Source organism: Crocodylus siamensis, chromosome 13 (genome assembly GCF_052110815.1).
Source record: "Crocodylus siamensis isolate JL-2025a chromosome 13, ASM5211081v1, whole genome shotgun sequence".
In the NCBI taxonomy this organism is placed as follows: Eukaryota; Metazoa; Chordata; order Crocodylia; family Crocodylidae; genus Crocodylus; species Crocodylus siamensis.
Genome location: NC_143407.1, coordinates 3,785,474 through 3,805,848, shown reverse-complemented (window position 1 = coordinate 3,805,848; position 20,375 = coordinate 3,785,474). Strand labels below are relative to the sequence as shown.

The window sequence follows — 20,375 nt, the reverse complement described above, 5'->3', positions numbered from 1 at the left end:
GGGTGCAGGCAGCAAGCGTTTCGGGGGCACCCCAGGCTACTTGGTTGAGCAGCAGTGTGTAAAATGTGAATGAAACAGAGCTAGTTCTCAGGCACCAAGGCTGTGTCAGCAGCCAATTGGGGCCCTGGGTTAGATGTCAGGAAGAAGATACCCACTGAGGAAACCATTTTGTCTGTGTGGGATAAAAAAACTAGAAAACCACCGTCTCGTTATGTATGTGATGCTCACCCCGTCTTACTGTAACATGGGAACACGAGGTGAGGTTGTCAGGAACTTAATCAGCATGGTCTGCTGTGGGATAACAGATGAAGCTGCTGGTGTTGCTCCTTCCTGCCACAGCAGCTTCTAGCAGCTTCAGCTGGGGCGCAGGTCCTGTCTGAACTGCTGCAAAGGGAGTCTCTGCCCCGAAGAGCTTCCAGTTGGCATTGCCGCGTGAGGTGACGACAGCGAGTGGTGGGTACGGCACGTGGCTGGGGGGAGGGAGGCACATAGGGCAGATGTGCTGCGGAGCTGCAGGCAGAGCAGTCTGAGCGCGCCTGACCGTCGCGCGGGGGAAGCCTGCAAGCGGGCAGCAAGGGCTGACCGGCGCTGCAGGAGCCCTGCGCTGAAAGGGCAGATGTGTTGATGCCACCTTGGCCAAGCGAAGTCGTTTTTTGCAAAGGGCGCTTTGCAAAGCAGCGCGGCAGCCCTGCGTTTTGGCAAGCCGTGGTCTGAGCTTGTAGAGGCAGCGGGGAACGTGGCAGAGCTTCCCTTGGCATCTGAGGCACTCGATGTGTTGCATCCTGAAGTTTCTGAGGTCCGGGATGGGCTCCTGAGCCCAAAGAGAGGGGAGAGGAAGCGAGAGCCGACCTTTTCAAAATGCCGAAGGGCATTTCACACCACCCTGCTTCGCAATGGCTTTCTCCTCTAATGCAGGCTGGAGGCAAAGGTCAAAGCCTCAAGAGATGTCAAGAAGCCAGACAGCCATTTCCCAGCCAGTGCTAGAGATGGGTGGAGAGGGGGCACCGCAGCCGGGGCGATAACACGCTTGGGTTTTGTCTCGTCTCGCGGCTGGTGTGAAAGTGGATCACCTGGAGCCCAGGCACCCGCGAGTACCTGGGAAGGGCACTCCGCACCTGACGCATGAAGTGGCTTTTGATTGAGACCCAGATTAGGGGAGATGACGGTGAGCGGAGAGGAAGGCTCGAAGACGGTGGTGCCGTGATTCTGGTTTGATGTAGGTGTCGTGAGTCATATGGAGGACTTTGGAGGGTGCTTGAAGTGTGTCACTGGTGCAGCTTGCCCTTTTGCAGCTCTGCATCTGAACGGAGACGGATGGCCGAGGACTTTGCTGTTTCTCCTCGTCCTGAAATAGCCTCTCTTAGAAGCCTGCCCAGACGTGGCACGCAGCGGCCACTTGCTAACAGACGTAGGTAGCCCTGTCCCCGTCCTCCACAAGCAGCATCCTGTTTGCCCCAAAGGCAGCGCAGAGCTCAACAGTGCCATATCTGAAGAGAATATGTGCACATGTCTCTGCACGTGTGCATGAGACGTGTAGCCGGGACCTTGGAGCTAAACACCCTAAAATCTTTGCATGCCCTGTTTGCAGAGATCCAGCCTCTGATCTTCCCCACGCTGTGGCCAGGGCCTACCCCTTACTGGGTTATACTACCAGCCAACTGGTTTCCTTGTCTAGGGATCTTGCAGAGGTCCAGCTTTTTTTTCCCGGTCCCTGGCTGAAGCGCAGAGGTTTGGCTGTTCCTTCCTCTCCTGCAGCCCGCCGCTCTGTTCTCATTGAGCCAGGAGCGCTCTGCTCTACAGCCCTTGCTCCCCAAAAGGCTGACAGCAGGGTCTCCATTTTCTTCTGAATGAAGCAAGTCCTCTGGTATCAGGTAACTGGAAGTCTTTTATCTCACTATAGCAAGAGGCATCCTAGGTTGCTTCCTCCCTGTGGTTACTTTAACCATAGTGACTGTGTCTTACTTGAAACACTGACCACAATTGAGCTGACACAACCCTTTCTTTCTGTGCAGAGGACAGAGTGTACAGTGCCTACAACGTTCTTGCAAATCCACAGGTTTCGTGATTGGGAGTTTCTTGTCTCTACGCTGTCTCTGCAACAGTGGTTGCAAAAGCTTTAGTACATGGAGGTGCAGAAAAGTGCCCAGAAAGCTGAAATCACTTTGAGAGCGGTCAGATTATGCCAACGGCCAAGGAAAATGGGTTCATGACACTGCTTCCAGCTACGGAGAATTCAGCTCTGCGATGGTATCTCAGTCCTACCCTCCTATATCCCTGTCTCCCAGGACCGGCTCCCTTATAGCCTGCTCAGCAAGCCTCAGGCTTATGTCCCCCTGCTAGTCCATGCTGGACACGGAAATGCTGCCGATTAACTCTTGTTGCACTTCAAGCCTGGGGGCTTGACTGCATGGGGTAATGCCATACATTGCACGCCCACCGTGCTTAGTGTTATGGGTAACCCCGGCTGAGAGAGGAATCCAGACCTCCAAGGCTGAGAAGCTATCGGATTTAACCCAGTGGCTTTCTGGTGCCTGAAGGGAAGGACCTGTACAGCGGGAGGCATGTCAGTAAAGAAGCAGAGTAGTGGGGTCTGCTTTGAGAAAAGCGAGGTGGGGACTTGCATTCAAGTTGGAGCTGCGGTTCGGCCAGGGGCGTCCCTCCTGGACAGGCCGCACTGCCTTCTCCGTATCTGAGAAGCCCATTCTCCATGCAGATTGCACTTTCAAAAAAGAGCCTATTAGGCCAAACACTGTGCTGCGAGCCTGTTTGAAAACTTGGGCCGGGGGCCTTAGCCCACGCTATGGGCTGCCACGGTTGGGCTGCGGCAGACGTCAAGTGATCACCTAATTGAGGGGGGAAGACCAATGAAAAAGGAAGTGCCAGTGGGGTCGGACGGCTAAAAGTAGCGTACGAGTGACCTAGGACTTACCGGTGCCAAGGAACGCTCCCTTTCCTTGTTTTCTGAAATGAGCCAGGAAGGAAAAACCCTGGAAAGATTGCTGAATGTGTTCTGAACTTCGGCTTTAATGCCAAAATACTCCATGGTAGTGAAACGGAAAGTGGCTAGAAACTGAAAGTGAAATTGGATTGAGACCTGCAATTATCCGAGGTTGAATGGAGGCATGCAAAATGAAGTTTAAGAAATGTGCCCTCTTTAGTCCTCTCCGGGTTTGTCATTGGCACAGGTGGAAATAATGCTTGTATCTTGGTATGCTTGTGTGTGTAGATGCTCTTTGGATTGATGGGTTCAGAGGCTGAGGCATTGTAATGTACCCAAGGAAAAAGGAGTGCTGCTTTTCTTAAGTAATATTATTATTGGCATTATGCTGGTGTCTCAGGGTTGAAAGTAGGATCAGCGCCTGCTGTGCTGGCACTGTACACCAACATAGGGAGCAACAGCTTGTGCTCCAAAGACTTTATAATTCAGGGAGAAAAAGGAAGTGCCATTGTCCCATTGCATGTATGAGGAACTGAGGGCTGGTGCGGGGGTGGGAAACCCCAGCTAGAGTTGATGGGGCTTGAATGTATACTTAAAATCAAAAAGCTGTTCCAGTGCAGTCCTAAATAGGGTGGGGAGAAGGGGATGGGGTTAAGCCTGTGCTTCAGTGTTTTTCACTTGCTAAGTTCACACTAAGAGTTCGTGGTTCACCAGGTTCCTGTTATCGTTGTGAGCCCCCCCCCCCCCGAGAAATGGCTACAGTAAAAGGAATCACTCCCTTTCTGTCCTCACTGACTTCCAGGGACTTCAGTTGGCTTCAGATGGCAGATAGCCTTCGTCCTGGGTACCCGTATGACCAGGTGCCCCAGTGGGAAAAAGCCGGGGAAGACAACGCAATGTTTGCAACACCAGAAACGACAGATGCCGCTTCTTACGGCACAACTTTGCGTTAATATGTTGAGAGAGCAGGGCAAAAAACATGTCCCCTTTTATCAGACCTTTATGAGACAACAGAGAAGATGGGTTCTGCCTGGGCCTACAAGTAGGTCACTCTCGGGGGGGTGTCAACAAAAGGCTTAGCGGAGCACGGGGCTGCAAACAGCATCCCGTCGCGAGGGACTGAAATTGCAGCGGGCTAAACGGACCTGTCTGGTACGGTTCCTATAGCTGTAACCTCTCCGCTCAGGTCACGCTCTCCTGTACCATTCAAGGCAAAGGGAGCGAGGCTTTTTTGGCTCAGGAAGGGTTTAATGCAAGAATAAGCAGGCTTTCAAGGAAGTCTGGTTTGAATGTTATGTTTTGGTAACCAGATTCTGTCCTTACCCGGAGCCCCTTGGATCTCTTCATGGGTAAGTCACGGCAAAAGTTAGCTGTTTCTCAGTCTGGGCTGTAGGACATGGGTATAACCAGCAGCACTGCAACCACCATTTGAATAAGTAGTTCGCCTGTGATACAATCTCCCGGTAGGAGAGACCCCCCTCTGCTTTCCATCAGATTAGATCTCAAAAATAGTCTTTGAAGCATGTATTTCTTTCGCTTTTATTGAAGATAAGTTACAAAGCACAGTAAAGCAAATGATAAACTGACAGTGTTTCACTGAGCATGGAGCATCCTGATGCTTCTAAATATTAGAACCGAGCTCCCCAAAATCACTGCATTTGCTTCTTGCCCGGCAACCTCGTTCCCACAGCGGGGCGCCCAGGAGCCGGTGAACAAAGGCAGAACAACTACTGAAGTGCAGAGAATAAAGAGTATCCTGGAAAACAGAACCCACCGTGGTTGTAACACGTCTGCTGCAGCGTTCGCCTGTTGCAACCTCTCTTTCATAAAGTTTAACGTAAAGCAAAACCCCAACCAGTGTCAGTCCCGTGTGAAGCTTCATGCATTTGAATGCAAATTACCAAATCCACCTTAAAATGGTGGGTAATTAAATTCTCTTCTCCACTCACTAAAGCAACAGTGAGCAAAACCCATTCAAAGACTGAACGATAGGACACAGTAGCCTGATTTTCACAGACGAGGAGCATCTGTAAAACCCATTGACTTCAAAGACGCGTAGGGGGACTCATCAGCGCTGAAAGTCATGTGATAAATAGTTACTAGCAGTCACGGGAAGTTCTATTAGAACTAAAATAGTTAATTCCAAATACCGTACTTTCTTAGCATAGTGAGCTAGGATTGAAGCGGAGGTCAGGAAGTTGGATTAATCACAACGTATTGCTTGTTGTATCATCCCTGGTGTTTCCTAGTGAATTAAAAGTTTTGAACACAAACCGTCCGCCTCCCATGTTCCTTTTCGTGTCAAGCCGACAGACCAGAAGGCCTTTTCAGGAAAGAGAGGCTTGGGTTGTAGCTGTGATTAATTTTCTATTTTAAGATGGGAAATTGTTTTGACGCTTGAAAATATTCAGTTCCCTATCCTAGATGCACAACAGAGGAACTGTGACAGGGTTTTGATCACGAATAATTAGGGGACAGCACTTGAGCACATGCTGAAGTGCTTTGCTGGATTTAGAGCTGGGGGTCTCCTGAACAGGAGTTCAGGAGGGGTAGGACTTGGGGATACCTACCCCTGACTTCAGAGGAGTTACACCAGGGACGAATTTGGCTCATTGCCTACCCCCTCAAAAATGCTTCCTGAAATTCTGCGTGTCTGGATATTTCCAAGCTGATGATACAAATTGCACAGTTATAAACAATGCAAAGATATCAAACAATAAATAACAGCTTAAATTACATTACATTTCCTTTTAAACCAATATAAGCAATTTGTAAACATAAACAGTGAGGTATTGGAGGTATTAAATATTACAATGAGGCTTGATTTAAATAGCAGTTTCCCTGTTGTGGAAGGTGTCAGACTTCGGCAGGTGTCACTTTCTGATCTTCATCATCAAGTATTCTTCAATGTAGTCAATGAAAATGTCAAATTCCCCCATTGCCTTATACATGCCCGCTTTATGTAGCTGTGGGACAAAGGCAGAGATGAGAAATGACATGAGTGTCGCTGAATTTTCACGTACTTAACAAATTACAAGACGAGTTAAAGCAGAATAAGCCTATACGCATAATTTCCCGAGTGCACAGAAAGGTTAACAAGGATCTCGTTAAGTTGCAATCAATGCGTCCCTTGCCTACAACTCTTTCCTTTGACTGCCTGTTCGTGGAAAGCGAGCGCACACCGGGGGGTGCAAAGCCCCCCGGGCCAATTTGTTATGGTTTTGAAAGAAGATTTGCATATTTTGATTGCACTACATTCACCCAGTTGCAGTATGAATCATAAGCCCTGTATTTGGACGATATGAACTCGGAGACCCCTGGCTGACTCTTTGGCTGTATAATATGCCCTAGAAAAGTATGTCTGGAGGTCAGGCTGAGTGTGTCCAGCACAATTCCCTGCGTCAGCCAGCTTGCACGCTTTCTGGCTAGTGACCAGTGCAGTTACCTACCTATTTTCTGCGGCCCCCGTCACCAGGACATCTGGGAACCTCTGTGTCTGTTCTTGCAACACCCCTCTGAGCAGGGAAGTGCTGTTCAACCCCATTTTCAAGATTGGGGAACCGAGGCCCAGAGATTGCCCAAGGTCATGCAGGAAACATATGGCAGAGTGGGCATGGGGCCCGCGTCTCAAGCCCCAGGTTAGTACTCGAATCAGTGGACTGACCTTCCTTTGTAGCAGCTATCTGTTCTACCATCGCCCTGTGCTCAAATGGACCATAACAGGCGGCCGGCAGCTCTCTTTCAGTCTGATTCAACCTCCCAATGTTTTGAGGCTGCTTCAGATACCATGTGAAAAATCTTAACCGCTTGAGTCATAATACAGGAAGAGGTTCAAGAAGCCCTTTCTTTCTATGGCAATTCAGGATTTCCAGTACCAGTCGACACCAGAAGCCCAAAAGCAAACACCCCTGGCACTGTCCAAGGCAGGAAAAGGTCCCGGGCACTGGTGGCTTAACTGGCAACCTCCTTTGATCTGAATCGGAGCTGAAATTCTGGACAGTTGCGTAGACGCGACGCTTTTGCTTGGCCAGGTTTGCACGCTGGAAGTCCCTTGCCAGCTGCAGCGCGTGACATAGTGGGATCGGGGATTGCTCCCAAAGGACTGAGGTGATGGGGAACTTACCGTTTTGTACGTGTCCTTGATCTGCTTTACGGTTTGGCTCCTCTTCTCACAAGGGAGGAATCTGTGCTGTAAGAGAAAGCAAGAAAGGTTTTCAGACTAAAGAGCCTGCTGCAGGGAACTGCACTGTAGTGCGCCACGAGCTGCGACTCTGGGTATTCAAGAGAGGCAGCTCCGCCCCAGCTGCTGTTGCACGACGAGATCTCTGGAAAGGTGGAAAAGCAAAAACTGTTGCTTATTCCACTTTATCTTCCCTTCCCCTGTGACAGCAGCCTCCTCACCCCCCTCTCCCCTTACCTGCTCCCCTCCCTTAATTCTTTGCTTTCTTCTTTTCTATCTTCTGTCTCCCTCTTCCTCCAAAATTCCCCTGTACAAACCCACCTCAGCCCTGTGTCTCATTCAGAGTGAGATGTCTGTGACCGAAATGAAACTGGCTTGCTGTTTAAAAATAAGGCGGGTGTCTCGCATAGCAGCCCCTGGCAGGTGTTTATATCCTTTCCCCTCCTCTGTTTGACGTTTGAGACTGTCGGCTCTTTGGAGCAGGAAGTATGGCCGCCTGCTTTGTACAGAGCCCTATGCAATGGTGGTTGGGCACTGGTTGACATCTCAGGGTGCAAATACTAATTGCACGTAGAAATGTTCCCCATAGGTCCTTGCCTCCTAGACTTCCAGGTTTGGGATGTGTGCCAGAGAACAGCCCTCAGGAGCTGCTCTAAGGGGAGAATCTCTCTCCAGGCTGCAGAGTCTGAGGCTTGCTGTGTAGAGTTGCTTATTCACTGAGTCATTTTGCTGCCCGATGACACACTTAGGACACCGACAGCAGGCAGTTTCAGGAGCTGAAGCTGCCTTCTGCGTTAGTTGTGCCTTCTCAGCCTGTGCAAGCAGCTCCTTTTAGGTAAGGACTTCACTCGGACCCTTTTTTGAGCCGGTATTTATTCCAGGGCTGCTGACTGCCATTTAACCGTGAAGAATTGCTTCTAAAGCTTACTATTTAAATAATAGCATCTGAGATGCCAGAGGTTAGAAGAAGCCATTTGCTTCAGCTGATCTCGAATATCCCTCATCTAGCTAGTGATACCTGCCTCCGTCCCTCTGGTTGCGAGTGCAGTTTTGCCTCCCTTGCATCACACGAAGGGTTAGAGCAGTTTGCCTGCGTTTCTAACGCGCCTCTTGTAGTGTGAGCGGTCTTGTCCTGTGTTTGCCGATGCTGGAGGCAAAACACTTCAGCAGTGCAGGGGTAGGGTACCTCGGCAGCGTATCTAGGGCTCTTCCCTGCACCCCTCCCCTTCGCTGCTTCCTGAGTTTCCAAACCGCTGGGTTCCTAAACCTCTCTCTTCACTGCAGGGGCCTGTCTGCATCTCACATGGCTTTGGCAGCAAAGGGCCCCGTCCCTTCCCTATGGGCAAGTACAAGTTTCGTGCCGGAGGTGCTCCCGGCTATGCAGCAGCTTCCTGCAAAGGTGGGAACCCCGCACGGGGCATGATACTCACACAGCGCTTCAGCGTGTGCCTCAGGTCCAGCAGCTTGTTTCCAATAGTGTCCACATGCCGCTCGATGCTCCGGTCGCTGCCTTCGGCCTTTGGTAAGACTTCCTCCAGGTAGAACTGGATCATCTCTGAGACGGACTGGCAGCCCAGCTGGCCCTGGAGGAAGAGGCGTTAACTGCATTAATGGCGGGTCACTTTTTGGGAGAAGAAATCGTATAAATCATCACTGGAAAGAAGCCTCCTTCTGTTATGTTCGCTGCTCAGAAGACTCATTTTGCAGGTAGACAAAAGCTTATACAGCCCTTTCCCACCATCCTCCCCATGCAGTAATTCAGTGGCAGCAAACGGCGTTATCCTGCTTTACTGGTGCAGAGGTAAAGCAACATCATAGAAGCCACAAGATCCTGGCTCCCCCCACTCTCTGCTCTGACCCCAGGACAGCTCTGCACAGGGAAACAGCAATGGGAGCGACTATCTTGGATGGATGCTGGGCAGACAAAGCAACGAGCCGGTCAAATACTCCTAGATCAAACTGACCCATTGCACCACTGCCCAACAAATGCGCCCTGAAATTTGCATCTGCTTCATGCTGTCCTTTTGTTATAATAAAATCTGAGCAGATAGGCAAAGGAGGACAGCAGACTTAGCTGAGAATTCATCACAGTCCGCAACAAAAAATCTCACCTTGAAATCCTTTAGTAACTCCTCCTGTAGCAGCAGGATGTCAAGTTCATCATCCTTGTCTTGCTGTGAAAGAAGGCGGGAGAAAGGTCAGCTCCTATCCAGGTAGGCAGCCTTACAGTATCTTCATTTTTGCTTTAGAAAGGCACTGTACTTTCTCAGACTGACTGGTTTGCCTGACTCTGTATAATCTCATTAAGGCAAGTGCTGGAGATCAAGTATTTCCCCTGCAGGACTTGTGTACAGCCTACTGCTAACTTTCACATCCTCATAATCTCTAACCCGTGTACCCGGTGCTCCGGTGGAAGCGGACTGAAATTAAAAGTTGGGAAGAGAAATAGTTGTATCCTTGGGTGATTTTATTTTGCATGTGCTTAATTTCATTAGCCTACATTTCAGCCCTACTTAATTTCTTCTGACTTCAGACAGTGTGCACATGACAGTACTGCTTGCAAAGCACATCACACCTTGTGTTTCAAGTAGGTGGAAAATTGTGCCAACCACTTCAAGTGAATTGCTTACTCAATCTGTCTAGCTAATGTATTTATCAACATGGTGCATCACTGCTCCGGATAGAGGGGGGAGAGAGAGAGATAATAACAGGTCTTTAAAGGGGTCACCAGCTTCAGCATTTCTTTCAGAGACTTGTAGCAAACTTTAAATGAAAGCCTTAAGTCCCTTAAACCTACCATTCCTTGTAGCTCAGACAAGCAAAGTCATTATTCTGAATTTTAACTGAGACCCATGGCTTCTCATTTTAATTTGATGTTGTTAATATAGGTTGACGTTTGCTTTAAATCGAAATTTAGATGCATTCAAGCTACTGTACCAGCACTGATTCAGTGCAGACCCTTCTCCGTGCCTATTTTGCTCAGCTCCACCAAGACCTGCTTCATTGCAACTCTCACCCTAAAGCTCCCTGTAGCAGTAGCACCAGCTTGGAAACCTTTCCACAGACAACATTTTTCAATTGGATGTGGAAATGGGTGCAAGAATATGCAGAGCTTCCCTGGGCAGAGAATGCCTGGTCCCAGCTTTGATGCCTTGGTGTATTCTCTCTCCCAAAAATTAATTGTGGAGTCAAGTCTTTTCATCCTCCTCCATCACTGACTACAGTTCAGTGGCACCCTCTTAGGCTAGAGTTGAATGTAACCCTTTCATTAGCAGCATTGTATAATCTGCAGCGGATTTTTTTCCCGTGTAATATTAGCACGTGTTGAAATTCATTGTGAAAGCTTTTGCTTTTGCTATCATTGCAACAAGAAAGAAAGTGCTGCAGTTTTTCTAGCTTCTTAGCAAGCGATGAAATTGCACTACTTATTTCAGTCATAGACAGAAGCACAGAACCCAGCATCTAAATCTTTTTTTGCCCAGAGGAAGCTGCCTTGTGCATCTCTTTTGCTCTAAGCCAAATCACTGAATGTGCAGAAGGAGCCGGTAGAAGGACAGAGAAGCTGGCAGGTGTCATACTCACAAAAAAGTTCTTGACTTGATTAAATTCTGTCCTCAGGGTGTTGAGCCTTCGCAGCAGGCTGTCCCCAACTTGTGTGCAGCTTTCTTCTGGCTGCAGGCAGCTGGCATGCTGCAGGCTAGCAAGCAGGACCAGGCTAACGAAGGCAGTGAGAAGTTTCATTTCTCAGCTGAGTTTCCTTCCTATTGGTCCAGTTATCAGCTGGATTTCACAAGAGGCAATACGCGAGATCTGAATGCCTTCACCTTGATGGAGCCCCCGTTTTATACTCTCAAAACATCCTCTCAATTTCCTTTCCCATTTCCTGAGGAGTAATATTTGGCTTTAAGTCATTCATTAAAAATGTCACTTGGGTTTCCCGTCAAGAGGTTTCCTGTGCTCTGACCCCCTCCCCCCCTCCCCCAGCCCATCAAATCTTTTTGTGCTTAGACATGGCATTTTTTTTACATTAGCCACATTTAAATTTACAAGAAGTAAGCAAAGAGGAAAGCTTGAATGGTGATACGAGCTTTGAAAGGTGCTGAGTGGAGTTTGCTTCTGCATTCTCACGGGTCTTTCCTATTTTTAGGTGAAAAAGCCTTATTCTTAGGGGAAAAAGGGTTTCTATTTTTAAATCTCTGTAGCACACTTACCTCCTTTTTATATTTTCTTCTAGGCCAGTAACACCATAAAAACTCCATACAAAAAGTGGCACAGGTAAATTAATCCCCCCTCCACACCCAATAACCAAGAAGTATGAGTTTGAGTAGTTGTCTCTTTTAGCTACAAAAAAAAGAAAAAGAAGGAACTTTTTTCATCCACTAGAAAGTCCTATGAAAAAATAAAGGAAGGAATAAATAATGTCTTATCTAGGATTTATGAAAATTAGTATTGGGCAATTAAAATCCCATGCCAAGAATAGGGATGTTGCTGCTCGTGTTCTGGTTACAATGCAGCTTGTGCAGCAATTTGAGCTTGGCGAAAACTCCCCTTTCTCCATTCAGACACAAGAACCACTTTGTCTACTGGACAGGCTGTTCTTTGCAGGTCCCCCACTTCACTTCTCTTCACCCGCTAGTCGTGATGTGTCGTTGCTGTGCTCCGGCAAGTACCTGCAACGGTCCATCATGCGGGTGACTCCATAGCAGGGGCACGGGAAGCAACTCTCCTGTCTTGCTGCTGGCCTGTAAGCAATAGACAGCAGTAGTCTCCTCTTGGTCCAAAGAAGTTAGTGCCTGACACGCCCATAATCTGCACCGGGTTAATACACCTAGCAGTAATCCCAGTTTGAGCAAAGTTTAGGGTCTTGCAATCGCCTCCAGCAAGTGAAGGGTCTTGTCCCTAACTCTCAGGGAATATTCACATGGACAACACTTGAAAGTCTGTGTAGAAGATGATTTGATGAAGAGGCCTTGATGAAGAAGCTTTGTAAAGAGCTTCTGGGCTAAAGGGACTGTAGGAAGACCATCTCTTCTCATGAATTTCTCTTCAAAGGTTTTGCCCTCTTGCAGTAGAGATGCTCTCGTTCTTTAATTTCATATTAAGATATTTCATTTTCAACCACATAACACTTGGTTTCTTTATGGTTTCCAGCATAGAGGGAAAGCATGCTGCCCTCGTAACATCAGTGTTTTATCGACCGCCGCTCAGATGGCGACTTAGGCATCGGCGCAGGAATCGGTCTGGACCTGGCCCTGTGGTGTGACCTGCCCTCGGCGTGGGAGGAGATCAGACTGATCTCTAGTGGGTGCCATGAGCTGGCCTGTTTCAGAGTTGCCTGCCACAGGTTTCCATTTCGTGGACGTCTGAAGCATCTGGATCTGCTCCGTGTCGCAGGAAGATGTGGAGCACGGGTCTGATGTGCTATGGCACTAGCTACGCTCATGGCGTTGCCGTTGAGAACGAGCTGTATGCACCTCGACCACACGCTGCCTGCAAGGCACGGGCGGCGGGAACTGTGCAGGTGTCTGATGAGACTGAAAGAAAAGCAGGTCACTGGCAATATGGGACCTACCCTCAGTTGTACCCAAAGAAATGCATGCCGCACCCTATTAGCTTGATTTCCATGAGGATTAAGGAATACCCTCTCCCTGCTGAAACCGCACGATCATGGACAAGCTGGAAGGGACTTCAAGAGCTTGTCTAGTCCAGCCCCCTGCTCGAGGCAAGATCATCTCTGACCAAACCATCCCAGGCGCAAGCGGTTGCCTCTGCTTTTATGTTACTTGAATGTAATCGCTCGCAATCTGTGAGAGAGGCGTTTGCAGAAATCTGTCAGGTGCATTTAAGAAATTCCATTTTGTTTCAGTCAGCAGTCCAAAAAAAAAAAGGCTGTCTTAATTAAGGGCTGTAGGGCTAAATGAATCCTCTAGTGCAGTAAGTGGAGCTATACCAGGGAGCCATTTAGTTGAGAGGCTGAATTTCAGGCTGCTTTGCAGTGTATCAGGGCTCTGCATTTGGAGTATCAACTCTCAGGGGAGTAACACTTCTGTTTGTGCTCATCTGAAGACCTAAATATAGGATTTGCCCATCCTGTGGAAAAGGCGCCCTAGCGCACATAGTTTTATTACATTAAGCTCTGGGTGATGCCATAGAGAGAGCCAGTTAAACTTGTGCACTCCAAAAGAAATGCAGGCTTTCAGTTTTATGAGATGCTGGGGAAGCTGGTTAGCAGTTTGGCTGCTGACATTTAATTTTGCTTGTAATCTGACAAAGCTCCAATTCTGGAAAGAGCATTTGATGGCCATTTTGCAATTTTTTATTTATTTTTTTTAGGAATCTATGCAAATTAGGTACAGCCGTGGGGGGCCCCTGGGAAGTACTGACTGGGGATCATGAATTTTGGGCATCCCACTAACTGCAAACTTAGGAGATATCACCGCTCCAGTGGCAGAGCAGCCTGTGCATCACTTAGGGTCCTTTTTATCGGAGGAAGTGTAAGTATTGCTTTCTCCATTTCGCCAAGGCATGGTGAGAGCCGGTGACGCGCCGCAGGTCAAATGCAGCATCAGCGGCAACTCCAGAACTAGGTTTAAACCATCTTGAATAGTCCAGGAGCAGCTGAAAGCCCAGCGCTGGCATGATGGCTGGGCAGGGAGATGAACAAGATGACCTTTGAGGTCCCCTCCAACCCTGTGACACGAAGGCTGTGATCTTGCCTTGAGCTCTCGTGCATCGCTGGGCATCCACGCTGGTTCACAGGGAGGGAAGGCTTCTGTGCAGGTACAGAAGTCTGCTGACATAGACCTTGTTGTAGGGATGAATTTAACTCTGTTTCTTTCACTGCTTACCATGTTTTCCCAGAGACCAGGTCCACCAATACCACCGGGGCTCCAGAGACTTGCAGCAAGCAGCTTTGGTGCTGCTGGTGTGGGGCAGGGGTGACAGAGGTCTCCTTTCATAGTTTCGTAGTCAGTCGGGTCGGAAGGGACCTGAGCAGATCATCGAGTCCGACCCCCCGCCATGGCAGGAAAGGGTACTGGGGTCAGATGACCCCGGCAAGGTGATTGTCCAGCCTTGTCTTAAAGCCCCCCAGGGGAGGAGCCTGCACCACTTTGCTTGGAAGTTGGTCCCAGACCCTAGCCGCCCTGACCGTGAAGTAGCGCCTCCTGATATCTAGTCTGGATCTCCCCTCTGCCAGCTTGTGACCGGTATTCCTGGTTTGTAACAGGCCACCAGGTCCCCTCTCGGCCTTCTCCTGTGGAGGCTGAACAGGTTCAGCTCCCGGCGCCTCCCCTCGTAGGGCCTGCCCTGCTGCCCCCGATCATGCGAGTGGCCTCCTCTGGACCCTCTGCATGCCGTCCACATCCCTCCTGAAATGCGGCGCCCAGAGCCGGACGCAGTCCTCCAGCTGCGGCCTGACCAGTGCTGCATCGAGGGGGAGGATCGCCTCCCTGGACCTGCTCGAGATGCATCTGTGGCCTTCCTGACCGCCTCCCCACACTGCCGGCCCGTGTTCATCTCGGCATCAATGATGACTCTGAGATCCTTTTCCGCCTCTGCCCTGCTGAGAAGGGAGTTCCCCAGCCTGTAGGTATGGTGCTGGCTCTTCCTCGGACAAGTGCAAGGTGCTGCACCTGGGGTGTTGAATCCCATCCTGTTCTCATCCGCCCACCCCTGTAACCTGTCTAGGTCTGATGGCAGCCTGTTCCTCCCATCTAGCGTGCCCACTTCCCCCCACATGTTAGTGTCGTCCGCCCACATCTTTGACCTGGAACAGCTTCGCGGCCGAGGAGGAGCAGCAGTGCTGCAGTCCCCTCCGATGAATTTTGTTCTTCTTGCTGAGCTGAGAGCTTATCACCGAGAGGTTTCTTATCAGGAAGCTGCATGTGTGGCTCTAATAAGCTGTATGTATCATGGGAGCCAATACTGTAGTGCAAGATTTTGGGGTTAACACGTGCAAGCGGGAGATGTGTGCATTCACATTTCTGACTCGACTTAGTCCTATCGGGTTTCCTGGAAGTATACTAAGCCTGTGCAGGCAGCTTGGCACTGGCTGTTGAACTTCGGTGTGGTTATATCAAAGTCTGAGAATTATCACCACAGCCAAAGTACAAATAACCACTTCAATGCTGAAGAGTCTTCCTCTGACACTTCTTTACTTTTCCATTTTCCTCCCAGGACACACCTGGGTGTTTTTTAGTTATGTTATGATAACATTAAGGGCTTTTAATACCAAGTTAAGCATCAAGCATCCAAGAAAGAGAAAGTAGAAATCACTTTGGCATTTTCTTTTGAAAGGGCATGGGCTAGATTCAAACAGTTTGCCCTTCCCAGCCTTCCCATTGACTCTGCACGTGCCTGAGCAAATCACTTCTCCTCTTTGTGCCTCGACCAGCCGTCTGCCTCCTTGGGTCTCCTCACTTAGTTTTACTGGCCAGCTTCCCTGTGTGCCTTGCTGCAAAGATACTGGATCTGATGATTATAACTTAAGGTTACTGTCTGAGCAACTGAAGGAAACACACCCTGAGGAAGGAAGAGGACTGCTTTGGTCCCAGGGCTTGTGCGACTGTGATCAAAGTAATGAAATGGAGAAAAGGATAATTGCATCCAGGTAACTCCCTGCTCCGGGGAAGGTCCGTCAGCCCATCTCGCCCACTTCTGTTTCTTGTGAGGTCGCTTTAAAAGGGGCATTTCTAGTGATGCTTCATCTGAGTCATCTCGTGATATGTCATCTACTTGATGCCCATTTTTCTTCCCAACCTCTGACGCAACAACGTGCTTCCTTCTCTCTCACCAGCAGACGTTATGAGGAACCTCACCAGGAGAGAGAAGAGAGCATTGTCTCAACAGCCTGCTCATATAGGCATGCTTTTAAAAGTGATTCACGTTACGCTTGGGCTACAGAAGTTGCTTGGTGTGACTTAGCTAACGTCAGCTCCCAACAGATGTAAGCTAACCGCTCCGGAGTGTGTCCGCACGGGATTTTGCTCTGCTTAGTTAATGCACTTAAATGCGTGCTTCTAGGTTAAACCAGGTAGAGTTTCGGATGTAGGTAGCTTCTCAGAGTTTGCCCACGCAGTTATCTGCCGCAATACCTCGCCAAGCACGTTGGTGAACATCTGTGTGCGCGGACGGTCTTCCACACCGTAAGGGTGCGTGCAGCAACTCATATCAGAATACCAAGAGGTGCAAATTTGGTACTTCAGAGCAAGTGTGCACAGGAAGCAGCCGTAAAGAATGCATTTCCTGTCTAGTGCTTCCTCCTCTTGCCTTAGAGACCCTGTGTGCCCAGATCCCCCTTCCCTTGGACCATGACCCCAGGAGGAAGCAACTGCCTGATTCGGTGTCATGGCTTCATTGCACAAGGTGGTGGAGAGACGGGCTTTTGAGCTGGTGTGAATCCCAATTTGGCACCACCAAAATCTTCATGACTTCTGACTTCAGGCAGGAGCAGGAGCTGGGTGGTGATCTCTAGCAGGGGCTTCTTGGGGTGAATAGGAAGGTCAACATTTTATCTGTGGCTGGTATAAACTTACATAATTCCACTGAAATCAGTGGAAAACGCTTGCCTAGGCACTTTTTGCCCCTCCTCCCTCTTCACACTTCTCTGAGCAATCTTCAGCTTTCCATAGCGTCAATTCAGGCTGACATCAGAGTCACACTTGGCCCTTCGCAGTCCCCCCTTCCCTGCCCAGCAATCTGTTTTGATTTTGTGTTGTGCGCGTGTATATTCCAGGATGACTGGGCCGTATCCATTCCATAAAGGAAACTGCAGTCCATGCGCTCATGAGATGTTATGTTTACCTGTGTTTCCTTTTCGCAGAGGCTGCATCAGAGATCTTGACGGTGCAGTTTCAGTCTGACTCGCTCTTGCTTACTGCTGTGGAAATGCATTCACTGTGCACTACTACAACATGGTTGCATGAATGAATGAAGTACCTTTTCCTAAAGAGTGTCCGAGGAGTGGGTGTATCTCTGCACCTTTAGGAAATAGCTTTAACGTTTTGCCGACAAGACAGTTTCAGGAAGGAAAGCATGTTACTGAAAGGTCACGCATGCCTTTCCCCCAGTCTTCTAAGAAATTCCTTGTTTGCAGGAAATATGCAACAACTCCATGACCCTGCCGCACAACTTGTAGGATCCTGTATTCAGGTGAATCCTTCACCTGTCCTTGATGGTTTCATCCTTTTAATGTAGCTTAGCTGTATTCAGGACCGGTGCACTGCACCTGCATTCGGTGCTAGCTGAAGTAAAACCCCCCGGTACACAGAAGGACAAATAACAGTGTCTCGAACAGTTTGGTCCAGCGAGTCTTCCACCTCTGGTAAGCATTGCACGGGTAATAACAAGGGACAGCTACTCATAAAACAATGATCATATTGTGCTCCTGCTGGCTACGATATACAGCCCTGTTGCAAAGGTGTCGTGTTCTCTTTAATCACAGAATCACTGAGCCGGGAGGGCCCCGGACAGATCATCCAGTCCGACCCCCGCCACGGGCAGGAAGGAGCACGGGGGGGGGCAGGGGTCATAAGACCCCAGCCAGGTGCCTGCCCAGTCTCCTCTTGAAGATCTCCAGGGACGGTGAGAGCACCCCCTCTCTGGGAGCCTCTTCCCAGCTCTGGCCACCCTTACCGTGAAGTAGTTCTTCCTAATATCCAACCTAAACCTCTCCTCCTGCAGCTTGTGGCCGTTGTTCCTGGTGACTCCCACAGAGGGGGGCCCTGGGGAACAGACTTCCCCCGAGTCCCTGCTGCTGGCCCCTGGTAAGGTTGTACATCCCCCCTCGGTCTCCTCTTGCGGAGACTGAAGAGAGTCAGGTCCCTCCGCCTCTCCTCATCGGGCTGGCCACGGAGGCCCCCGACCACACGAGCGGCCTCCTCTGGACCCTCTCCAGGTTCCCCGCGTCTGTCCCGAAGTGCGGCGCCCAGACCTGGACACGGGACTCCAGCCGCGGCCTGACCAGCGCCGCATGGAGGGGGAGCAAGACCTCTCCGGGCCAGTTAGTGCTGCCCCTGCTGATGCAGGACAGGGCGCGGTCGGCGCTGCCGATGGCTCCGTCGCATTGGCGACTCGTATTCATCCTGGAGTCGATCCTGACTCCAAGATCCCTCTCTGCCGCTGTGCTGCCGAGAGGGGCAGCCCCTAACCTATAGCCGTAATGCTGGTTCCCTCTCCCCGGGTGCAGCACCCCGCACTTGTCCTTGCTGAACCGCGTCCTGTTCAGGTCCGCCCGCTTCTCCAGCCTATCCAGGTCTGCCTGGACGCGGTCCCTGCCTGCCGGCGTGTTCACTTTACCCCACAGCTCGGTGTCATCGGCGCGCTTGAGCAGGCTGCTCTCCGCACTCTCGTCCAGGTCGCTAACGAAGATGTTGAACAGCACCGGCCCGAGGACCGAGCCCTGGGGGCCCCCGCTACCCACACCCCCCAGGTCGACATCGACCTCTGGGTGCGCCCCTGGAGCCGGTTTGGCACCCGTGTGACCGTGCATTCGTCCAGGCCGCAGCCCCTCAGCTTGCCCACCAGCATTAGCGGGGACACCACGTCGAAGCCTTCTGGGAGTCCGAGAGACGACATTGACTTCCTCCCTCTCATCTAGGGTCTTTGTTCCCTGGTCACAGAAAGAGACCAGGTTGGTCGGGCAGGATCGGCCTGGCACGAACCCATGCTGGTTACCCCTCAACACCACTTCCCCTGCAGGCTCTCACAAATGTGGCCCTGGATAATTTTTCAAAGACCTTCCCCAGGATAGAAGTGAGGCTGACTGGCGTGTAGCTGCCAGGCTCTTCCTTCCTGCCCTTCTTGAAAATAGGGACCACACTGGCCCTTTTCCAGCCCTCAGGGGCTTGGCCCGAGCACCAGGAGTCCTCGAACAGCCGCGCCAATGGCTCCGCAATGACACCAGCCAATTCCCTCGGCACCCGGGGATGAAGGTCATCCGGGCCCGCCGACTTGGACACATCTAAGCCCTCCAGGTAATCCTTAACTAGGTCCGAACTAACAGTCGGGGGACTCGCAGCCTTCCCGGGCCTCCCTACGCTGTCACCCGAGAGCGCCCGCTGTCAGCGGACAGGGACACGGAGGCAAAGACCATGTTGGAGAGTTCGGCCTTCTCTCGCGCGTCCGTCACCTGCTGCCCTGCCCTGCCCTGCCCCGTAGGGGTCCAGTGTTACCCCGAGACTTCTTCTTGCTACCTGTATACTTGAAAAACGACTTTTTGTTATCCTTAATCCCAGAAACTAATCTAAGCTCCCGTGCTGCTTTAGCCTTCCTCACCAAATCCCTACAAGCTCGGGTCAGGGAGGTGTGCTCCTCCTTGGTCCCTGCCCCCTGCTTCCACCGCCAGCACGCTTTTTTCCTTGCCCTCAGGCCAGCTTGGATATCCGTGCTCAGCCGTGAAGGTTTCTTGGACCCTTTTTCTGCCTTCCTGTGCAGAGGAATTGCATCCTGCTGCACCCCAAGGATAGCCTCCTTGAGGAAGGACCACCTTTCCTGGACCCCCGGGCTCCGAGTGCCTCCCTGACTACTGCCCTGAGCTCGTCAAAGTTGGCTTTCCTAAAATCAAGCATTTGCGCTGTGCTAGTTACCCTCCCCACCTTCCTCTGAATAGCAAACGGGATTATTTTGTGACCACTGTCCCCAACCTCCCTTGTACTAGCACCTCCCCCACCAGGTCGTCCCCAGAGGCTAACACCAGATCCAGCATGGTGTTTTCCCGAGCGGGGACGAGCACCTCCTGCCCGAGGTGCAGGTCCTGGACGCTCTTCAGTGGGTGGCTAGATCTGGCCGACTGCTGCTCCCAGTTGATGTCAGGGAAATGCGTATCCCCCACGACCACAACATCCTTTGCACGCACGGCCTCCCTCAGCTGCCTGGAGAGACAACTGGCCCCTTGGTGTATACCTGAGCTCTTACCTGGGCAGGTCCTACACCCGGCTGAGTTGTCTCTTGCTCCTGTGGATCCCCGTCCCCCGACGAACTTAGTTTAAAGCCTGCCGGAGGAGGTCAACTAGCCTGTAAGAAAACAAACTCTTACCTTTTGGGGGAGAGATGGAGACCATCCCGCTCCAGGACGCCCTCTGCTCTGACGTGCGGGTCGTGGTCCAGGAAGCCAAATCCGGCGTGACGACACCAACCCCGGAGGCGCCGGCTCACCTCCAGATGCAGGCGCTCTGCTACTGACGGTCTCCACTGACCGGGAGGGGGGACAAAAAGACCACCTGGGCCCACGACTCTCTAAGCTTGGCCCCCAGAGCC

At 50.8% G+C, this 20,375-nt stretch overlaps 1 protein-coding gene across 1 annotated transcript; it reads right to left on the bottom strand.

The window, feature by feature from the left end:
• Positions 1-4,478: 4,478 nt before the first annotated feature.
• Positions 4,479-10,908, bottom strand: IL10 (interleukin 10). Its single transcript, XM_090025462.1, has 5 exons — positions 10,701-10,908; positions 9,230-9,292; positions 8,549-8,701; positions 7,062-7,127; positions 4,479-5,904 (listed from the first exon to the last, which is right to left on the bottom strand). Exons 1-5 carry the CDS (start codon positions 10,857-10,859, stop codon positions 5,812-5,814), a joined length of 534 nt encoding a protein of 177 aa, XP_089881588.1. The 5' UTR covers positions 10,860-10,908; the 3' UTR covers positions 4,479-5,811.
• Positions 10,909-20,375: the final 9,467 nt, after the last annotated feature.